Genomic DNA, 23,088 nt, shown 5'->3' with positions numbered 1-23,088 from the left:
GGGGAGGGACTTCTGCTCGCACAAAAGCCTGCAGGGTCGGCTGAAGTGGCGACAGAGGAGGACAGGGCCACCCGAGGAGCAGTTCTCTGCGTCAGCTGCAGCAGCTATGACAGGACGACTCCAGCTGTAGATGACGGGGTGCGGCCAGGACAAAGGTGAGGTATCGTGTATGCTTTGACAGCAACCTCTTGTGTCAAACTCAGGAAATCCTAAAGAAAGAAAGTTTGTGGTGTTTCAGTTTACGTGTGGTTTTCTTTTCTTTTTCCCACTTGAATGTGCATTCATATGTTTTCACACCCGTACTACGCAGTTAATTTCTGCTTCATCCTTAATTCTTGCTCAGAGTTGGAGTAAAGTTCATGCTCTGATATTTACAAAGCTCATGTTGTTGCCAGGAGTGGCCTTCTCAGCCAGAGGCCCTGCCCTACTTACCCCAGAAATGCTCCCGTCTTTCTATCTGTAATCTCCTTCTAATCACAAGAACTACACCATCTATACTGCTCAACTTGACAGCTGTGGGAGGTGGGGATTTTTCAGCAGGAAGGGCAAACTACAGTAGTGATGGACTACCGTGCAACAAGCTGGAACATGTGGTAAAAATGTTCATACCTCCAGTCAGAACCCAAGAGGAACATCCCCCTTTTTTTTTGTATCAGCAGGGTTGGACGTGTGCAGAAAGGGAAAGGCAGATCGGGAGGCTTCAGGGCCACATGTGAAGGAGGCGGCTTCATCAATGAGGACACCAGGCATGGCGGTATTCAAGCAGCAGAATGTGGAGGACTTTTACGAAATCGGAGAAGAGCTGGGAAGGTGAGGAGTCCTTTAAGGCTGTTGTAACGACGAAGATGTTTAATGCCATTTCTTTGAGCGTGAGTCAAAGTGTGATTCAGTGGCTTGAAGCGGTGGTCCTCTGGTGTATAAAGGTATGCGAGCAGCTGGCCTGTTTAAGCCTGAGCTGGGGAGTGTCACCGTGTTAAAGTTGGCCGACGTTCACTGTAAGAATAACATTTCAAAGGCAAACGCACTCTCAAGGAAAAAGCTGTGTTCGGTGTAGGTTTCACCACCTCAGGGGGCACGATTTTAATATAAGTGACTTCCTTTCTTTAATTCTGAACCTAAATGGCAGATGTGCGTGTTCAGATTAAGTGTTTTCTACAGAACACGCATCAAGGAAGCGGCGTCTCTTGGGGAAATAAGTTTAGGGAAGTTTACAGAGAACGGCGTCGATTGAGGAAGCTGTCGCTGCATCTTTGTAGGTGGACCATCGGACCATCAGCAATAGAAGCTGCGACAGGGAGGCGTTTCACCTCTGACCTTTTCACTACTAATCCAAACACACACAATGTCCCACAGGTCTCTCGCTGGTCATGTACTGTGGGTCTTTGTCTCGAGATGCATGAGTTATATTCACGACCCAAAGGAGGAAGAGTTTCCTTTGCTTTACGATGAGACTCTGCACGTGTAGATATTAAAGGGTCCCCCAGCTTGTCCATGTGGGCCCACCTGGGTTAAAAGTTACACATCTGAGTGAGTTTGTATAATGACAACTGTTCCAGTAGATGTTTGGGGAGAATAAGATGATTTTTATGGTTATACATGATGTTATGACACTAAGAGGTTAATTATTCCTTAGTTACAACTTTATATAATGTTGGAAACATCTTCATTAAGACCTTAGATAAATGTCTGACAGGCAAAGTGTTCGAACATTGTTTTTAGAGCTTCATATCAGTGGTGACGTGAGAGTCTGAAACTTTCCACTTGTGGTCAGGAGCCACAGATGCAGAGGTTCAGTCACAGAAAGGGTGGTACATTTGTCACGGACTGCAGCTGCGTTCTCTTGAGGCGGTGTCACGTGAAGGTAACACTTTTGAAGGGAACTGCAGAAAATGCCCCCCTCTCCTACTCCACCCACAGTTATCGACCCACTTTTCCGCACAACGCCGGATCTGTTTGCCAGTTTCTTTGGTGGAGGGGACTGTGTGGAGGATTTGAGATGCTCGGTGCTGCGTGGAACAGCTGAGGCTTTTCCTAGAAGGAGTTAATTCGTCATTCTGCCCAGAAGCTGACGCCTCTTGATCCAACGGGGTACCACAGAGCAGTGTGTGGGGCCCACCTTTCCGATAGTGACGCACAGTTTGTGGTAAACTTATAAAAAAGCAATTAGACTGAAAAATGATGCATTTCCTGACAACTGTACCTGCCTTGCCATCCTGAGTGATGACACATGCGCTGACATACGGAAGGAAGCGTCACAGTATTAACTCACAGCAGCCGATAGTCCTCGCCAAGATCGGTGAGACAGTGGTTTGCTGTTACGCAAGTGAACAACGAGGCAAGAATGACAAACAGACAAATCAGCTCACAGTGTTGTACCAAGATCAAATGACGATGATGATGGTTTAAAAATATTTTAAAAAGGCCATTTCCACACAAATGCGTGTCGGAGCTGGAACAACAAGGCTTTAAAACTTTCTCTGTGTTTTGAAATCTGCATCAGCGTCATTGTGGGTGTGACAGTTGCACCACAGCGGCTCCCTGACAGGTTTCACATGGGTTTGCACATGTCGTGGGCCATGGCCATGCTGTCTCTCTAGTTTTAAGCCCAACACTCTGTTTCAGAGGGAAATAGAGACAAATTGAGTGAGAAAATCCGCCAGGAAGCGTCTCAGGAAAGCTGCCAAAACAGCTTGAAGACAGACGTTGATTTCTGAGTCTATAGAACGCCGTTGGACAGGCGAAACACTTGGTGTTTTTAGATCACGGTGCTGGAAAGTGCTGTCCAGCGGAACGCTTCATGTGATTTGCATGATTTCTATCTCACCGCCGCGTCCAGTGAGGCCTTGTCGCCTGTGGATGAGGGTGGCGTTGTTCAAAGTAATTCCACTGGAAGAAATGCTTAGGAAGAACATGATAAATATTTGCCTCAATACCAAGTATGCCAAGTTTGTCTCATCTACTGAAGACATCTCTACATGTTTAAATTAACATAAAAAACATCTGAACATCAACGACACTTCAGCTGCGATGTGCCGTTTAACTTGTTGATGTGACGGCGAAATCAAAGCTGACAGACACGTTTACGTGTCTGTCATCTGCAAACACGAAGCTGCCTCGCTACGTGCGGTAGCATGAAGAATGAGATCAAAACAGTGTTCCAAATCAGCCTGTAAATACGTTTATTCGGAGGTCAAAGGGCATTAACTTGCTTGTAGTGGCCAGTCGAGGAACTGCAACTAATCGACGAATCGTATGAGACTCGACCCAGAAGTTGGCGGTTGGTGACGTTTTTGTCAGCCCTTCTTGTCGGGGCTGTTCCAGATCTTCATGATCCATTCATGGCCATTTCTTCAGAACTCTGTTCAACAGTGACGTCATGTCACGATTCAAGTCAAACGGTAAACATCTTCCAGCGAACGCCGTGTTTAACTAGTCGTTTTGTACGTGTTTGAACCTGTTTGCATGTAACTGGAGTCAAAAGCGTCTCTATAAAGTTGACAGGAGTCTCATCTCTATCTCCGCTGATGTGCCGTGCGTTTCCTTAACTGACATTTGCATGCTGTGACAGTAGTTTTTATAAGTTAAAAGATAGTCAGCAGCAGGAAACTCATTAGAGTGAAATGTTTGTGGTTTGCAGAAGTTCGAGTGTGCATGGGGGGAAAGTGTAGTATTGTTGTGCATGTTGACACAAGTGTTGCTGATGGATGTTGCTGATGGATTTGGTGGTAAAGTGGAGGAATGACTCCGACGGGATTTACTGTACACAGTGAATCTCTGGCGCAGACAGTCAGCACTCAGCAGGCATTTTTAAGGAGGAAAACAAGAAAGTGCATCCTCCGCTCCGGGTTACATGCAGGCCGAGAGGTCTGTGGAGATGTTCATGGGAGGGAATCTGGCTCGTCTTTGTCATGCTGACCCACAGATGTGTTTCAACATTGGGCCGGCGCCGCCTGTCCGAGCACTCCTCGGCTGTGGATAATGACCTTCAGCTGTTGGAAGTGGAAACTCTGCAGAGAGATGGTTCTTTCAGGCCCACCGGCCGGCTTAACAACTAAGTCGCACGGCACGCCCGGCCCGTCGTGGAATACCACTCCCGGCCTCGCTGCTCTCTCCGCTGTCACCCTACACTATGTTTCGACAGTAAATGAACGCCTGAACGCTGGCAATTACTGTACGTGGTCACTTTCTCGCATTTGGGTGACAACCTTCCAGGGGGGGAAGATTGTCACTCAAAATGTCACCGAGAAAGTGACCACGTACAGTAATTAGAGCCCTTCGCTGTGACGTATAAAGGGAATTGAGAGCGCTGATGCTCCTGTCGCGTGACGGTTCTTCCCCTCGGGGTATGTGGCGCCTGTTTTTGCATGTGAACTTCACAGTCCACACGTTATCGTAGTCATCTGTGACGGGGTCGGCCTCTCAGGGAAGACTCAGGGGTGGAGATGCCCAGTGATAACCCCCCCAACACACTCACACACCATCTGCTTTGATTTTAGTTTTCCTGCATGTGTGCATCCCTTTGTTTCTGCAGCGTATAGCTCCACACACCCTGCCCGCCCCCCCCTCCCCTTCTCTGCTGGGACATGTTCACACACTGATTAAATTATCGTAATAACTACCTGGGGCTCCCAGTCCCAGTGGATACCTTTACTGAAGCGGGGCAGTGGCACACAATCAGTTGTTGAAAGGCATTCCTTCTTTATTAGACACAGAAGTGAAACGACTGCCGATACCTGCTGAGTCTAATGTAACTCAGCAGTAGATTCTCAGTGGGGATGATATCAAATTAAAAGTGGTGATTCTAACATTTACTTTTTTCATTTTCATTTCATTTTTATTTATTCCATATCATGGAAATAGTTCACATATGTTCCATTCCATGATGGAAAAGGGGCAAGAAGAAGAAAGCCTTATATACCAAGCCCCTTTCTCAAAAAAAATAAAACAATTCATATGAAGATGGTCTGTCCGTCTCGTTCAACAATCACTACTTATATAATACCAAAAAAAAAGAAATAATGAAAAAACAAAACAAAAAAATAAGAAAACATACACACTAACTCACCAACAATATAAAAAACAAAAACAACAAAATATATTTTACCCGTTAAATTCATATTGTCTAATTGTGTGGCCTTTATACAGTTTCTTGAACTGGTGAATATTTTTACAATCCTTTAAATCAGTTGTTAGGGAGTTCCATAATTTTACACCACGTACTGAAATACACATTTGTTTTAAAGTGGTGCGTGCAAACGGATGTTTAAAATCAAATTTCCTCCTATGGTTCTTATCTTCTGAACTAAACACAAAAAAACGTTGTATATTTTCAGGCAATATTCTGCTTTTTGCCTTGCACTTTGACTTCGATGTTGTAGCAAACAGTGTGAATCCAACATATTATATCTTCGTTCTAATCAACCTCATTTCATTTGACAATATATTTAAATTTTTGCTATAGGGATTTGGTTAAAAAGGGTATCCATGAAATGCTGAATCTTTGTCATCGCCATTTCTGGGAAATTTCAGAGCATAAAGGACAACGATCTCTGACCACTGGGATGGCACTGGATCAAGAACCATCACTGATTAACAGCTGATACGGTGTTACCACGGGGACAGGGAATTACTTCATCAATTTATGCCACAAAAAAAGTCCGATGTTAACCTTATCTAAAGGCTGAGTCAGTGTCTCCAAGCTCAGAGGCAGCTGTGGATTACCACACAGTGAAAATGTAAGTTGTGGTCAGATGAATCAATTTTGTGGATTTTTATGGAGGAAGCACCCGTTCTTATGTGGAAGAAACGGGGTGCTATCTCTGCTCCAAATTAAAGACAAGGAGGACCATTATCAGTAAAATGTACCAAAGTCAGGCTCGGTCACGACACTGATATAACCCTGGCCTACACAATGATGTCATCAATAAAAAAGTCACGGTCTCTCATGGTTGGATCGGTTTGTTGCAGCGAGGACCCCATGTCCTTGCACACCTTAAGTTGTGTTAGAAGAGAGAACGGGACACTGTGTGGCCCCAGGGCCAATAGATCTTTTGACTATTGTGAGAAGCAATGACGGCACTGTGAAGTGGTCAAAGCTTTACTGTCCCAACTGTTTTTTGGAAAATCATTCAGGCCTGATGTGTAAAAATGGATATCTATTTTATTTTTGTGCACCATATGTTGTGCTCCTGTCTCATTTCGTCTCCACCATCCTTGCTCAATTAGCCCTCTCCTAAAGCATCAGAGAGATGGCATGCGAAGAGAGAGAGAGAGAGAGAGAGAGAGAGCCAGATGGCAAGTGTAGCTGTTCCAAGCCCACTTAGAGACGGCCGGACAGCCTCTCATCGCCTCCCTGGAATCTGTGTGGTCAGTTTGGCCTGAAATGAATGAAATCTCAGTTAGTGTGGATTTTCCCTGTTCTGTAACAGGAGGTTAACGGCCTTTCTGATGTTTTTCAATTGCCCCCCCCCCACCTTCCCATGCATCACAACAGTATATGTGTGATACGTGTACACCACAAGGAAGTGTCCACTTTATGAAATTAAGAACATCTTGAGGACATATTAACTTGTCAGTGTGTCTTGTAACGTGAATTCCTTCTCAGACTCTCATCTATATATATATACCGGTAATAAAAAATATTCTGAAAAAAAACTACAGTGTGTGCTAATGAATATCAAATTATTGGTCCAGAGTGGCTTAAATTATACAAAGTTAACGAACAAGATTTGCAGTTGCTCTGTCTAACAGATAAGTATGTTTCTAGCTCGTTGGGTAAAGTTTTCCATGAAAGGTCTTCGATAAAAGACCGGGAGCGTAGCGTTTTCCAGATGGGGAAAGTTCAGACAGACAGCAGCTTGGGTGTGGAAGGTCCATGCAAATCCCTTTGTCTTTGCCGAGGCAGCGTGGGAAGCAGGTATCCTCCAGACCTGGAGGCAGCACTCCGATGATCCTCTGTGCTCTTGAGATAATGTGTCGTGAAGCTTCCTGGTCAGCTACTGTCCAGTTGAGACAGCACACAGAAATACAATAAGTGAGCATGCTTTCTGCAGCAGTCGTGGCTTGAACACCGGTTGCTAGTCCTAATAAGGATGTGCTGGTGCTGGTGTTGTGCTACTGTATGTTTAACAGTGACATGCTGTTGGAGCGCAGTGTTGGAAGATAGTTGTGTTTTTTAAGTAAGGAGGTAATTTATGTGCAAATCTACGCACAACTTTATAAAGAGTTCATGAAGAAGGCTCAGTGGGTGAGGAGTAGTCCAGACACATGGACTTCATCTAAATAGTGCTGCCCCGCCAGTGAAGCTTGGTGATGCATCATTTAATTTGAACGTTTCACTCTAACAGGAACTGGGACGCTTTTAAGGGTGAATCAAAAGATGGATGTAGGAAAATGTACAGTAATCCCGAGGAGCTAAAAAACCCTGTAGCATGGCAGCCTAAAACAAGAACAACTGTGGATGAAACTAACAGTCCTGCAGATATCCATCCCAGTCTTTGGAGAGACTTTTTAATGTGTGCGCTCTGCACCGATTCTTCCCAATGTGAGAAATGTGTGAAACCTCCAGAGCAAAAGGATAGGTATAATTCCAGAAATATACTGAATTCCAAGGCCTTGCATTTGATTTACTACTCATTGATTGTCCCCTATTTGTCTTACTGTGTGGAATTGTGGGGATCCACCTTTAAAACCACCTTAAATGCAATAATAAAACTTCAAAAACGAGCCATGCGTACCATCAATAAGGCTGATTACTACGCTCACACAGATCCACTTTTTCTAAATTCTCATGTTATTAAATTTTATGATTTGTTTTATTTTAAAATCATGCAAATTATGTTTAAAGCAAAATCAAAAATGCTCCCTGACCCAATACAGAGGTTCTTTTCAATTCAGGAGACTCGTTATCAATCTTAGAGGTGTCTGTAATTTCACAGTACAAATGGCTAAAAAAGGTATGAAAAGGAGATGTGTCTCCATTGTTGGAGTTAAATTCTGGAATGATGCCAACATAGATTTAAAAACATGTCATTGTTTTGTTGTATTTAAGAAAATGGTTTGTAAAGCTATTTTTGAAGCTTATAAGTGCAATTGACCATCTGTTAATGTTTCTTTGCTTTTCTATTGTTTCTTTGCCTTTTGTTGTTTCTTTGCTTTTCTACTCTCTTTTTGGTTTTCTGGAGGTTGGTAGCCAAAAATAGAAAGTTGTTAATATAGGATAGGCTTTTATAAGCAGTTTGCTTCTGCCTATGCCTTTTCAGTTATTGTTCAACACATTTTTTTGGTTTAATAGTTAATGCTGTGTACAATGTTTTTTTGGTGTTGTTTTGTGTTGCAATGACTGAATAAACTTCATTCATTCTTCATTCTTCTTCATTCATTTGAGGACAGAGTTTTAACTAAGTTCTAAGCTAAGGTCTGAGTGCTTTTGTAAATACAATATTCCAGTGTTTTATTTTCAAAAAATTAGCAAAATACTTACGAAATAAATCAGGATAGGTAAAATAAAGAAAAGAAAATCGACCAAAGCCCCCGTTAAAATAAATAACACAAAGAGTTGAATCTTCAAGGTCTCGAGTTCTTTTTGTTAGTGAAACACAGCCTATTCACGTCTCTCAGAGCCTTTATGTGTGGCCAGTGGCCGGATAATAAAGATGGGCGACCCGGAGGCTTGTTTTCCCAGTCTGTATGTAGAGGGCGGGCAGGTCAGCCCACAGCAGCAGGGAGAGGTCAGAGCTACAGGAGTGGCAGCAGGCTTAGTTAAATCTGAGAGCCAAACCGCTGCTCAGGCTCAGGTGACCAAAACACAGAGCCTTCCTACAAATAACCAACCGAGTGTTGGGGTTGGAGAACATTTCTGACTCAGTGTGTCATGGTACAATTAGTCTAAATGACTAATTTCTAATGGTGAGAGTGAGGGGAGACATTCAAGCAGTTATTTAAGTTAATTCATCGTATGTGGTTGTGCGCCTGCAGCGTCCAAGACCAGAACACAATGACCCAGTTCTAGATGGGTTTGAAAGCTGCACCTCTGTTGTGAAATATTCAGAGTTTTTGGGATTCTTTCATTGAACTGAGCACTTGATGATAGCTGGGAATCTGGCAGGAAGCTGGATGAAGTGGGAGGACAGAGAATCTGTTCACACTACCGGGCTCTCCAATTGTTCTCTGTCTCGCCGGGAAACAGGAAGTGAAGAACTATACCGCAATATTTCAACCATTTTTGACACACGGGTTCCTCCCGGCTGTCCGATCATTTCCTGTTATTAAGTGTAGAAGTGTTACAAAGTGGGACCTGATATCTCTTATGTGACATCAACATGAAAATATGGACGATCTGAAATATCTGACAAGTTTAAAATCACATAAATCAAATAATCTTTTATTTTTTTTAATTTTGTGTCTGCAGTGGCCAGTTTGCAGTTGTCAAACGTTGCAAAGAAAAGAGCTCGGGAACAGAATTTGCAGCCAAGTTCATCAAGAAGCGCCTGAGTCGGTCCAGCAGACGAGGAGTCAAAAGGGAGGAGATTGAGAGGGAGGTGACCATCCTGCAGCAGCTGCAGCACGCCAACATCGTGTCGCTTCACGATGTGTATGAGAACCGAACCGATGTGGTGCTCGTCCTCGAACTGTGAGTCACTTCAGAGTGTTTTCAAATGTTTACAGTAATGCAGTCTGATAAGCTGTACAGGTGATGGTTCTGAAAACGGCCAGTAATGTATGTTTCTATCTTGTAAAGTGGGTAAAGCCAGTGTAGCCTGATGGGAAACGTTAACTGCTGTGTTGAGACGGCAGAACCCAGTGGCCCTGAACGCCAGCATACATGCTCACGTCTGCCAGTTTCTGTGTACATGCACTGTTTGTTGAAGCCTTATGTTTGCTCAGAACCTTTTTCCTGGGAGCGATCGGATCATGTGTTTCAGATTGAAAAACCCTTCTCACAAAGTAAATAATGCTTGTGCCTCAGAGGGCCCCCGTTTGGGCCCGGTTAGGGCCTGGGAAACAAGAGGGCTCTAATTGGGACGAATGAAAACTCTATCCAATTAAATTAATGGTCAACCGACTGCGAGATGAATTTCTTTCATTCAGACTGTTGCTTTTGATACAAACGGAGCATTTGGCCCATCGGGCGGATTCAGAGATTATTCCTCTCTTTACTCAGTTTCTAGAAACCAACGGGGATTTAGAGCCGACTAAAGCTGTTACCACAACATATCTAAGGCACCCGGGACTTTCGTACCCACCTCCTGAGAACACACTTCAGATAAAGCCGTGCAGAGACCTTGCTCTAGTTTATCTGAGCCCACAGTGACCGAGCAAGTGTGTGTGTGTGTGTGTGTGTGTGTTTGCAGGGTCTCGGGAGGAGAGCTGTTTGATTTCTTGGCTCGGAAAGAGTCTCTCAGTGAGGAGGAGGCCACTCAGTTTATCAAACAGATCCTAGATGGTGTCCAGTACCTCCACTCCAAGAGGATAGCACATTTTGATCTAAAGGTACAAAATGCTCCATCCGTGCACGTTACCTAAACTAACTGTATTTTTTTTAACTCCCACAGTCTCTGTTAGGTACTTGTATGGACAGAAAGGATGTGATGTGAGAGATGACATCAAAGCAGGTGTTTAATGTGGGGTGGAGTCTCATATCCTCCCTGTTTTTTGTGGCAACCATCCAGACTCTCAGATACAGACACTACAAGGTTATCTCCGGTGTTTCGGAGGGCGGCGTCGCCCACGCAGCACTCTAAAAGCAGCTGCCCTGTTGTTTCTGCAGCCCATCTTTGTTCTGGATGGCGTATGTTTGGCAGCAAAGATCAGACTGAGCGAGGGGCTCAGTTTAGCGCTCCCCGAGGCGTTTTCTTTCTGTTTACAATGACACATCTTTTTACTAATCGGTGCTTGATATTTTCTTTAAAAAGTCAGGTCAGTGGGAAAATGCAATAGTTGTAGCTACTATGGTCCCAACTTTCTTAAGTCTCCAAAAATAGAGTAACAAAAATACCAAATAAAAAAGTAACAGACATGGCTAGCAATGATACTCTGGTTCAGCTGTCACATTTAAATAATACTCAAATAGTACGAATGAAGAACCTCCCGCAGCATCACTCCACCGCCGCCCGCCTGGACCATACGAGGCAGGATTGATTCCTGCTTTTTCATGCCATTTACATCAAATTTCCACTCTACCATCCAAATTTCACAGCAGAAATTAAGCAAAGCCAAGTTCATACATCACGTTTTAATCAAAATACCCGTCCTCAAGTGGAGCTGTCTTACACGGAGGGGAACTTTGTTTCACCCCACTCGTTCAGTCGCCCCTATTTCTGAAGCAATAGTTAAACCAACCTACTGTACATCTTATTACTAGTTGGGAATGTGCGTAAACTTTGGTTAAAGGGCAAAACAACAGAACAGTTTTGAATTAGATTGAAATCTGCATTTAGGACAGAGTAGCCATTGATGCTAGCCCAGAGAGGGAGTAGCAATGACGTCAGAATAAACTGCTATGTTAAGCCTCTGACAAGACTCAGACATTCAGTTCAATTCAGTTCAGCTTTATTTATATGGCGCCAAATCCTGACAAATGTCATCTCGAGGCACGTCAACAATTCAATTCAACTCGTTCCAAAATAGTTTAATAAACTGAACTGATAAAATAACAATAATAGTAAGTGAGTAGCTGAGGAAACCCACCTTTCTTCGACACCGTTCCCTGTCCTGAGCAAGCACCAGCTGACCGTGAAAAGGATATGAATATGTAATAGTGTGAATACGGTCCCCGACTGACTAACCAAAGTCATTTTAAACTTTGTGAAGTATACAGAAGGTTTATTTAAAGAAAAAAACAACTGTCTGTGTTTGCCGGACATCACCTTCAAGCCTCCTGACTCCCAAATATTGGATATACTACGCTATATCTGGGTTTGTGGAGTCAATAGATGCAAAATAATTTTGAGAGTTCACAGCCACAGCGTCTGCTTGATGGTCTGAACTTCAGCATGTTTGACCTTAATGATGCATTTAGCTGCTGCCATGTATACACTTGCATGAATGGGCGGCTGAACAGGTGCACTTAAAGGAATTAGCCAGTGAGTGTATGCCACTAATGCAGGTGATGTAAGGTAACAACCATTGCCCCGCTCTAAAATATTGCAATTTTATGTGACCACACTCGGCTATTGTCCTGTAATCCCCAGGTTGAGAACGACTTATTTAACAAACAATCTGCAACAAACACCTGCAGCTTACTGAGAACATTTATTTTTAAACTGACATGTTCAGGCAGCTGTGTGAAAACTGTTAAGTGTGTCCTAATTTGGAAATAGTTCTGAGCTGCAGTGAAGAAGAAAAAGGAAGTACTTTTCAACTGCAAGAGCGTGACACCTTGTTTTCGTGTTGCGCCGAGGTGTGATTGCGTTTATCTGTGCACTGGACCAGACATGAAGCACTCTGACAATAATGTATTGCTTATCTGATGTGCAGCTTTGTTCTTGTGATTTTAATTCATCCTCCAGTTCTTTTCAGCATTGTGTTGATGATGATGAGGATGAGCTTATCTTTACTAGCAAAAAAGCAACAAAGCGAACCTAAAATCACAAATCTTTTTCTTTCACTTTGTGCATCAAACAAACTAATAAGGATTTAATTTTGAGTTAAAACTCTCCTCTCATGAGGTACAGGGAACACCACATTTTTCTTCTAAGTGGCAGTAAGCCGCTGGCAATGCCATATTTAGGTTGCCAAGTCTCTTACTTTTTATTTAATTTTGTGCACTAACCAGAATAACTGTTTTTCTTTAACGCATACAAACGGCAGCTTTGTCCAGGTAACTTTTTTATCTGACTTTATTGATCTAATTATACACCTACGTGCTCTCTCAACTGCACTTACTCTGCAATTTACCATGTTTACTGTGTGGCTTGATTGTTCTCCCTCAGTTGCACATCACTTTGGATAAAAGCGTCTGCTAGACGTAATTGTTCATCTGTTATCTGGTGTTGGTGGTAATCTGCGGATGAATGTATCCCGCCGCCCTTCTCTGGTCTCTCTGCTCCGCAGCCTGAGAACATAATGCTGCTGGACAGGAACATGCGTCTGCCTCGCATCAAACTCATCGACTTTGGACTGGCGCACCAGATAGAAGCTGGAGCAGACTTCAAAAACATTTTTGGGACACCTGAATTTGTCGGTAAGTTTTTTTTGTTTTTGTATTTTGCGCTGCATCTCATTCCAGAGGCTTGTTGGCTTGTCGTTTGGCTCCGTGCTGCTCTTGAAGTTGAGTGCGCTCTATTTTCAGCTCCAGAGGTAGTCAACTATGAGCCTCTAGGATTGGAGGCAGACATGTGGTAAGAGCCTTTAATTACTTCTGACTCGCTCGACTTCTGCCCAACAGGCTGCCCTGGATAACTTTGAATTAACCTTGCGCTCTTTTCCACAGGAGCATCGGAGTCATCACTTATATACTGTAAGTTGAGCGGGCACCTGAGCGTTTTCTAAGAAGATAAATGAGCGAAGGTCTTGGGGAGTGTGTGAATGTTTATGCTGTTCTTTCAGCTTGAGCGGCGCGTCCCCTTTTCTCGGTGACACAAAGCAGGAAACGTTAGGAAATATCTCAGCAATGGACTATGACTTTGATGAAGAGTTCTTCAGCAATACCAGTGAGCTGGCCAAAAGCTTCATCCGCCAGCTCCTAGAAAAGGACACCAGGTAAAAAGATGAAAAACAGCTGAGGGTCAAAGGTCAAGCCTGGCAATTTAAGATTCACAAATCCTTATGTGCAGTTAAACGGGGCCAAATGAGAGCAAAAAGTCAATTCTCATTTAGAATTTAGGTATACTACTCTGTTTGTTTTGCATCTAATCTAATATAGTCAATACTATAAAACAAAAGTGATACTTGTTTTTATTTTTAGTGTGTCACCTTCTGTTTCCATTTAAATGCACCTCCAGGAAAACATAGCATTCCTCCGGATTGTTATGGCTTGACAGAAGTGCATAGAGGTTCATGTTTAAATGTGTGAGAGACCAACATCTCTGCGTCTGACGGGCTTGTTTAGGTGTGTTTACTCAGCTGCATTCTCTCGTGGTTTTAGAAAACGAATGACGATCCAAGATGCCCTGAATCACCCGTGGATTAAGGTATGCACTTGATTTATGCCCTGCTGTAGCATGCTGTGAATAATCTGCTTCATGTCCTACTAAAAGTAAAGTAAAAATGTGGCAGTTAAAGTCAAAGGTATCGTATGAGTCACGGGGTCACCCCTCATAGGAGGAGTAAATGCATCTTTAAATGTGCAAAGAAATTTGACTACGGCCTCAAAATCCCAGTGTTCACACCCACCAGATGTTTGTGTCTTAACAGCCCAACTGGGAATATTCAGTTTCACCCCTAACAACCCTGAACCGCTTCATTTCATCCGCCCTCATCTGTCCGACGAGGCTCCTTTATCTAAACCCGACTGCAGTGAAACAGGATCTCACTAACTGCGCTCTCCAAGGCATGGAAATGTAACAGTCTGCTACGCCGAGGAAGTCCAATCTCACACCGACGTTCTGAAATGCATGTGAAAGGTGTCCTCATCCTGTTTGGATAGAAGCATGAAACCAGGAAGCATTACGCAGTCGTCAAGAATGTCTGCTGTGTTTTCGGCGCCCTTACCGGCCGTGGCTTACGCTCTAGGGTCACACACTAATCCCCCACAGTGGCTCTTCTGCTGGGATTTTCCCTGCTGCGTGTGTGTGTTTTCAAGATGCAACAATGAGAAAGCCTCTCACTCAGTGTCCCCCCTCCCTCCACCCTTCTGTCTGAAGTCCCGCGGCCACTTGGAGGATGCTGCTGCCGCTGCTGATGAGGCTGAAGAGAAAACGGAGCAGCTGAAGACAAAACGTCTGAAGGAGTACACCGCCCTGTCCCACTGCAGCGTGCCCCCCAACAACACGTACGCGAACTTTGAGCGCTTCGCCCACGTGGTGGACGGTATCAGGTTGATGGAGACGGGGCTGTCAGAGGTGTCGGGGGCACATCACACCCTGAAGTGTGACTTAGAGGCACTGCTCTGCATCTACAATGACAAAGAGTCCTCGTACAAGCAAGAGAGCGAGACGGCGAAGAAGCAGCTCTCTCAGGCCTTTTACGAGTTTCGGAAAGTGGAGGCCACCAGGCTGCTGCTGCAGGACGACATCACGGCCGTGGATGCCAGTTTAGAGAGCATCAACAGGAAGTACAACCACAGACAGAGCCAGCTGGACGCTCTGCGGCAGGAGCTGAAATCTGAGCTGCAGTGGCTGGAGGAAGTGATGGGGACTCTGCATCCTGAGAGAAAAGACGGGAGTCTGAATGGAGACGTGAAGCAAACACTGAAGGAGCTGCTTCACCGGTTCTGTGCAACTGAACCGGAACACGAGGCCAAACGGGCTCTCAAAGAGTCTGGATGAAATTAAAGCGCTCTTCTTTTAAATGAACACACTTGATTTCTTTGCCCGTTTTTTGGTACCTTTCAGATGTGCGGCTGTGGCCTTGCATCCTACAAAAACGGCAGATATTGTATGAAGGACACGTTTTACGTGAATTAAGTTTACGCACAGGAATTTGTGAAATTTTCTTTCTTGTTGAGTTTTATAGAAATCCAACTTATAGCATCATTACGGCATCAGCCTTTATTCTGAAGCGAAGCTTTCTTTATGGATTCATGGTGATCTGTTCATTTTTAATAGGATAAAAATGGCACTAAGGATAATATTTAGTAAAATTGGAAGTATTCCTACATTTATTTATACAGTCCTCTTTGTTTAATTTGGAGGGTTATTTTCAGTTTTGTATTTTAAAAAGTATTATTATTGAAGGCTTTTATTTTTTTTTCTCTTTGATTGGTTACTTTTTTATTTCCTTTTGAGATTTTATATTGATGATCTATTTTCTTTTCTTTTATTGTGTTTAACTTGATTATAAAACATTCTTTTATATGGATTCAAATGTGCACTATTAATCAGGGTTGAATTTATTTATTGTTTCATTTATTAAGTTTCCCTCCTTGGAGAGCTAACAGTGTATGAGATCTTTTGTGAATTAAATGTGTTCTTAATCGGTCTTTTTGTTTCTGCCGCAGCCTTCACGTGCACTCACCTTTTTCCTTATCGACCCTAAAATAAATTTCATATTCATTCGTTGTGTTATTTGTAATTTCAGTTTGCCTCTTGGGGTTTAGCCAAAGTTAAACAGCACAATTTATTTGAAACGCTTGACAGGTTTGGTGTTGACTTTAGAGCTATTTCCTCTGTTGTGTCATCCTCTCTCGTGTGTCTGCAGCCTCTGAATCCCAGACAGGCCATGGTGAAGAGACTGTCGGTGGTCAACCTGGAGAACTTTAAGAGACAGTACGCCCGACGCAGGTGGAAGGTAAAACACAACATCAGAGTTGCACTTCCGTAGCAGAGCTCCTGAAAAATACAGAAACGATTTTGTGACTAATTATCTGTGTTTTTCGGTTTCAAAGCTGTCGTTCAGAATTGTGGCTCTTTGCAACCACCTAACGAGGATCATGAAGAAGAGTCAGAAGCTGCCCGAGCAAGATGGGGTATGAAAACACAATTTATAAGCTTGCAGCAATAATAACATCACAACAGTTTGGGGTATCAGGCCTACACTCTGGAAGTATTAGCCTATGGCACAGTTTGCCTGCTCAGACTCAATGGTGAACAAATCTGTGTCGCAGCACCGCTAATGCTCACTAACTACTGCTTAATCCATAGTTATTCCATCCGGAAATCTAAGCAAAAACTGTTTCTGATATTGCAAGGTAATCTCCCCTCCTCTAACGTTTCCTGAACATCCAGGAGATGGTGAATGTATTTGTATTTATAGATGCCACTTGATGTCATTGGGGGTTCCTTAGACAGTAAAAGTAGATGCTGGGCTCTGGACTAAATACGAGCAGCAAAAATTCTGTTGAATTGGACTGTAATAATAATAATAATAATAATAATAATAATAATAATGATGATGATGATGGCGTGCAGGCTGCAATAATGGACAAATTGCGTTTTTTAAGCTGCCTTTGTTATGAGACTAAATTTTTCCCATCATACTAACAATGGCACATCTGTTTCTGTAATGTTGTTGTTGTTTTTTCTTTTTTTTTTCAGAGGGATTGTGAAAGTGACCAAGAGGAGGAAATTCTTAAGAGGAGGCCAAGGACCCGAAAGAGAAGCAGCACTTCCTGAGAGCGATGTTAAACTGTCAGTTATCAGCCCGTCGGTCTTTCCGGGTGCAAAAACAAAGACAGCACCTCGCCGATGCACACTTTACGTCTGCTAAAGATCAGTCACCGTTTGTTTTTGTGTGGCGGCTCTAAAGGCGATATTCTTTTGGTCAAGGCAACTCGGTTTATTTTCCCAAAGTCATTTTGTCATCTGGTTTATGTTAGATAGTGTCTTGTCACTTCAAACCCATGTTTTTCCTGCATAAGAAGATACAACGAGATTGTTGTTGACAGGAACTCTTCAAGTGTGCGTGCACATGCGCAGCGATGCGGAAAGCTTCCTCTCGTATCTGCAGTCTTAAAAGTCCAAGTGTGAATAGAGTCGGACATATTCTTTTTTTTTTTTTTATCACAAAAGTGTTATTTTTCAGAATATTGACAGTTGAAATAGTTGCAGGAAGATAAGTGAGATGGTAGCAGATTTTTATAACCACATGTTTACATAGTTTTTTCTGCTTAACACACAGCCATGTCTGTGAAACACAGTGTTTACGGTCATCCTCTCGGGCACCGCCATAAGAATGACCATATCTGTGTAATCTATGTGATATAGGATCTTTAATTACTTAATTACCACCTTTCATCTTATCTGTACATAAACACACAATATACATCTTTCTAAACATGCATCAACCAGTTTTGCAGCTGAGGTTTTGCTTCAGTGGACAGAACCTGAAATACTGTGACGTATTTATGGTGTAAATAAACATACTGATCATACCGCCTTAAGTTCACTAACGTTTGCATCCTGGGCGCACTTTCGAGCAATTTTGTTTTTCTTGTATACTTGTATGAACTGTAAATTAAGAACTTGTTTAATAAATTAATGAATGTGGTTGTTGTTTTGTTGGGGTTTTTTTTAAAGAAAAAGAAATTACATTTTAATAAGGTGCTTTTGTAAGTTAAAATCCCTTTAAAGTACAAGATGCCTTGCAGAAAGTTGCACAAATACCAGTGAGTCTTGATGTTCATAACTTTTTCCTTTCGCCTTCTAGCTACTGTTTATTGTCACAAGAGTAATTCTGTTTAGGGTCAGCTGGGCTGAAAGAGATTTTAGGGATAATTTGACCCTGAACTAAATACGCGCTGGCAGTCGCCCGATGTAGGCCAATTTACACAGATGGTGAGAAAGGACTCATAATCAAGTGGGTCAGTCTGATCTAATCTGTAGCCTGATTGTACTTTTGTATCCTATTACACAGGCTTTGATGCAATTTTACAGTGAAATTATACAGCATCCTACTGTGTTCTTGCTCATGCAGTAAGACTGAAATCTGCAGTGCTCTGAGGTCTTTGCATGCACTCCAGCAACAGAGTTTTGTACAGCTTTAAAGCCGGCTCTGCAGTTATGCAGCGCTGGGAAAAGTGGCCAAACTTGGATGCGTTTCACAATTATATGAGCCCACACAAGACGTTGTTTGCGAACAGACTGAAATGTGTAAATGTTGAAAGACCGCAGTTTTATAATTGTTGGCCCGGGGGAGGGGGGCTTCGGTGGGGCCAGGAATCGACAAAGATTAGAAGAAATTAATTAGTGATGTAAGGTGACCCAACAGGGAGCTGAGCCGGTGTGGTAGGGAGCCAGTTTGCTAATGACGTCAGATGAACTGTGAAGTTTGCCATCACACACGAGACGATGAAAGAACAGGAGGTGATATGTTAATACTGTAAAATGGAAGAAAAACAGTGCGTAATGCAAAGGATTATCTGGTGGGCTGTTAGTCATGCCATGCTCTGTTTAACAGATGAACACTATGTTTTCTGGTGTCAGAGATACTGGAGCGGGAAGTCCTAGGCAATTACGGACAATTATGGACATTGTCCATCTCTGTGGAGCAGGATTACACCGTTAATGTCTTGGTGTTACTCACGCGCCGGCTCCCTGATGCCAGTGGAGACACAGAAGCGACTGCGTATCCTCACCTGCCACTTGTAATCAGTTTCACATGATTCTGACTTCTATATCTGAAATTCCAATAAAATATGACAGAAAATGCAAGAATTTTAGGTACAAAACAGTTTTTACATCTACCAAGAAAATAATAATTAATCACTATAACAAATAAAGGACCTCTATGGAATCATGTCCTCTTTAAAGTGTTTGAACGGGAGTTGAAGCGCTTGAAGCTCGTAGTCTGGTTTGTGCTGGAATTATATTTACTGACATGAACTGACACTTTAACGGCCAATTTAAGTTACTCAGACTCACGATGCATGAGAGGTCAAAACCTGTCACATACTACAATTTATGAAAAAGAGACATAAGCAGGAATACCTCAATATAATTGCGAGGCTACAATTAGCATCAGTGTAGTCATAATAAAGCTACACAATGTCATCATGTTACTGTGAAGGAGCATCTCTGCAGTAGGAATGGTAAACCATGAGCGTTCACCTGGTTACAAACAAAGAAAAACGTCTTTCTGGAGATTTCAAAAATACATCTATGCTGCAAGTCCATCAGTTCTTCTTTCTTTTTTGCTTTTAGCCATTGCTCCAGGTGCTTGGTGGTCTCTAAATGCATTGGAAAGGCTCAAAATGTGTTTCTGGTCAGTTCCTGGATAGTCGTTTAAAGCAATAATAATAAAAAAAATAAAATAATAATAATAATAATTATTATTGTTGTTTTTGTTATTATTATTCTAAGGAATAAGGTGACTTGGTACTCTCTACTGTCGGTGTCAATAATATTTCGCTGCAGTGAGTCAGCAGCTATGCGTACTTTGTAATGACAGCCTGTGAGTTACTGGCATGAGAGGAGATGGGAATAAATCCTTAGTGCATACCCAGGTCACCTGTCTGTATCCAGCCTGATGACCCAGACCGATGGAAGTAAATATTTCAGTGATGTCTCACTGATACATGAGCTGAGTGCTTCTTAGCTTCGTCATGGGTATACAGTGAAACAACATGTCTTCCAGTCAGTCTTTACAGTTAGAGTCCGAAGCATCTCATGTAACAGGGGTAGCAGCTGGCGCGATGGGATCAGTTCTCTGTGATCACTGGATTCCAGCAGACTTATGTCAAGGCAACTGGACTTGTGGTTCACACTCACAGACAAAAAAGAAAAAAAATGTGTGTTGTCAGCGTGTCTGCTACTTGCATACAACTTAAGTCTGTGACCTTCGTGATGAAGCCTGAAGTTTAATGTTGTCATCACAAGTCAAACATACATACACTTTTTTTTCTTAATTAAAATAATTCTGTCATAAAATTAAGAAATACAAGTACATTCTGTTTATAAAATGTCTAATATTCTGCTTCAAAGACAGTGCTGGAGCAGTAGAAGAGGATTTTGAGTCTTGCTGAGATGGTTGCAGCAAGAATCTCATGAAATTGAACTTCCTCTGCTGGTGAGGAAGTTCATTTTGGTGACACCGTTTGTTTTTCTTTTACAACACTGCCCCCTGGTGGCGATAACAAAAACACGCGGAGAACAACCAGTAGCGGGCGTGACCTACAGTTATAACGGAGAAAATGGGAATTTAAAGCAGGTGTATAAACAGACAAAGCAAAATTAAGGTTTTTAGTTACAAACAGTTTGCCTTAAGAACATAACTATGATATAGCTAGCACAAGATAGTTTCAGATTAACTTAGAATGAGTTAATTATATGTCTTACAACACCCATTCATATGACACTCATGTCATAAGAATAAGTTTCAGTGACATTTGTCTGATGTGACGGCTTTTTAGGCGGTGTCAAATGTTGATATCCGCTGACTCAGACAGCATCATGGCTTCCCAGCTGCATCTGATGCTTAGTGCTCAGAGCATGCAGAAGATCAGACAGCAAAGGTTGTGTATCTCTGGAGACAGACCTGAGGACATGAATCTTGCATGCCAGCCTCTCACTTTATCCGTGTGATCATTAGGCCTTACTTTAGCGCGATGATCACTCTCTGGAAATGAGCTCCTGGAGGCCGCTTCCATTATTCATACGTACAAGAACACAGTCTGCCGCCTATTCTTGGAAATGAGATTTAATGGAGCTAGGTGAAGGAGGTGGATGGTGTTGACGGGGGGTGTTGCTGCGTCGTGCTTTTGATATGTCACTGAGTGGTGTTTCTGTGCTGGTGATCTCATTCCACTCCGAGCTTCCTGCAGCTGCATCACTCTGAATCACACCTGCACGGTTACGCCCGAGGGAGGTGACAAGTGCGGTTCGTTAGGATGACTAACGCTTCCTTTAGTACAAACCCGATATGACTGACTAACATTTTCATCTGCGTCAATTCTTGAAACTAAAAACTCAAACAAGGGTGCACTTTTGTATTTTTTTGCCTTAGGTTTATAGTTCTATGTATTCTATAATTCATGAATACAACATACATCTTCATAGACTGATATCTTATACCAGATTCTTTCTTTTAGATGCCAGTTCAGAAATGATTGTGTAAAATCATTTGAGCCAAACTAAACTTTTTTTTGCTTGTTGTTTCTCCTAGAAACACATTTTCGGTCTCACGAGGACCAGTTGCAGCCCACCATTACAGGGAAAGGGTGCAGATGATTCGTCAATACTTTCTCAAACAAGCAGTTTCCAGGGTACTGATAGGAGACAGACCAATCCATGAAAACAGAAGAGCTTGTGTTAGCCATCAAGTTGAACTTAAATTCAATGACAAGTGAAATGCATCTGAATGTAATCATATGCTCAGAAAGTTTGTCATCACGTTGTAAAATGCTATCAATCCATCAGTTTATATCAATCATCTTCATCATCTCTGAATTACACACCAGATTATATCATTATTTATTTCATTATCTTTGCCATTTCTGCCCTGAGCGTGTGCTTTGAAGCATTTACCTGCTTTAACAGTCTCCTCGACATCAATGTTGGGTTTTGTTTTGCTTTTACATGATGCAGACCTTTTTGCACACCCAATTCAAGGCATTTTCCTGCACACAGGCCATTCAACATTTGACATTTGCTGTTTGAAAAATGAAAAACTTGTTTCTAAAGAGACATTCAATGAGCTGCTGGTAAACCCACACAGAAAGGCTCTTTCTGCTCTTTGAACATTGTTCCTTCTCCTAAAAGGGCTGTGGATAACCTATTGGAGATGGCAAAAATCAATTGCTTTATACTGAATTGCTGAAGCCCCTGCAGCACGAATGTGCGACGGGTGCACTTGATGGTCATTTGGCTCTGGAGAGCAGAATATTCCCACAGCAATATCAGGAAACTTCAGCAGCCTCCTTCTGAAGGACTGCCTGTTTCAGAAGTCTTCCACATACTTACTCACAAGCTCCTTCCCAGCATTTCAAACCAAGTGTTGATTGGCAAAGCTGAAGACGCCTCTGAGCTAGATCCGTTTATGGTTTGCTGTGGCTGTTTCATCATTTGTGTAACCTGTTCCTGTTATAATTGAGCAGGGGGTATTTTCGGTTCACGGGTGCCTTAATTAAAGGTGTTCATTTCTCTGACGGATGAGACCATTATCTCTGCGGTGCATGAATGAATCACTTGCAGGACGTAACGACATAATGAGTCGACTCTTTGCTCTGTAAGAATCAGATGTGACGGCTCATGCTAAGTTGTATACCGTCAGGAGGATGCTGATCTTCCTCATAAACAAGAACAAATTACAGGGGAAATCCATGTTTAGGGTTGTATTATCTTGATAGAGCAAGTTTTTGGTTTACAGTTAGAACTGAAGAAGACTTCTAACGACGTTGCAGCAGAAATACCACAATTACACTGCAAAAACTCAAAATCTTAACAAGAATATTTGTCCTATTTCTAGTTAAAATGTCTCATTTTTAGTAAAACAAAAATCTCATTACACTTAAAACAAGACTCATCACTGGAAAAAACAACAATTTTCACCTGT

General features: G+C 42.5%; 1 protein-coding gene across 3 annotated transcripts; it reads left to right on the top strand.

Moving 5' to 3' along the window:
* The first annotated feature begins 34 nt into the window (after nt 1-34).
* On the top strand, nt 35-18,086 carry dapk2b (death-associated protein kinase 2b). 3 transcript variants are annotated; one of them, XM_061721808.1, is made up of 12 exons: nt 60-155; nt 657-810; nt 9,410-9,631; nt 10,353-10,491; nt 13,054-13,183; nt 13,292-13,340; nt 13,433-13,459; nt 13,549-13,701; nt 14,087-14,132; nt 16,300-16,389; nt 16,487-16,567; nt 17,136-18,086. In XM_061721808.1, the coding sequence occupies exons 1-12, from the start codon at nt 131-133 to the stop codon at nt 17,211-17,213; spliced, it is 1,194 nt and encodes a 397-aa protein (XP_061577792.1). In that variant the 5' UTR covers nt 60-130; the 3' UTR covers nt 17,214-18,086. The 3 variants fall into 3 exon arrangements, with proteins under 3 accessions (XP_061577791.1, XP_061577792.1, XP_061577789.1); XM_061721807.1 differs by lacking the exon at nt 17,136-18,086 and having other exon boundaries at nt 35-155; nt 660-810; nt 14,805-16,389; nt 16,487-16,545; XM_061721805.1 differs by lacking the exon at nt 17,136-18,086 and having other exon boundaries at nt 14,805-16,389; nt 16,487-16,545.
* Nucleotides 18,087-23,088: the final 5,002 nt, after the last annotated feature.

This window comes from Cololabis saira, chromosome 5 (assembly GCF_033807715.1).
Source record: "Cololabis saira isolate AMF1-May2022 chromosome 5, fColSai1.1, whole genome shotgun sequence".
Lineage (NCBI taxonomy): Eukaryota > Metazoa > Chordata > Actinopteri > Beloniformes > Belonidae > Cololabis > Cololabis saira.
The sequence above is the reverse complement of the archived record's forward strand: the minus strand, read 5'-3'. Positions and strand labels throughout refer to the sequence as shown.

What these genes read in the sequence shown, in the direction of transcription:
- dapk2b (XM_061721805.1), top strand. Translation starts at nt 131, where the DNA reads ATGACGGGGTGCGGCCAGGACAAAG. An exon ending in GGAGTCATCACTTATATACT is followed by an intron (nt 13,460 to 13,548) that starts GTAAGTTGAGCG and finishes CTGTTCTTTCAG; the next exon opens with CTTGAGCGGCGCGTCCCCTT. An exon ending in CTCCTAGAAAAGGACACCAG is followed by an intron (nt 13,702 to 14,086) that starts GTAAAAAGATGA and finishes TCGTGGTTTTAG; the next exon opens with AAAACGAATGACGATCCAAG.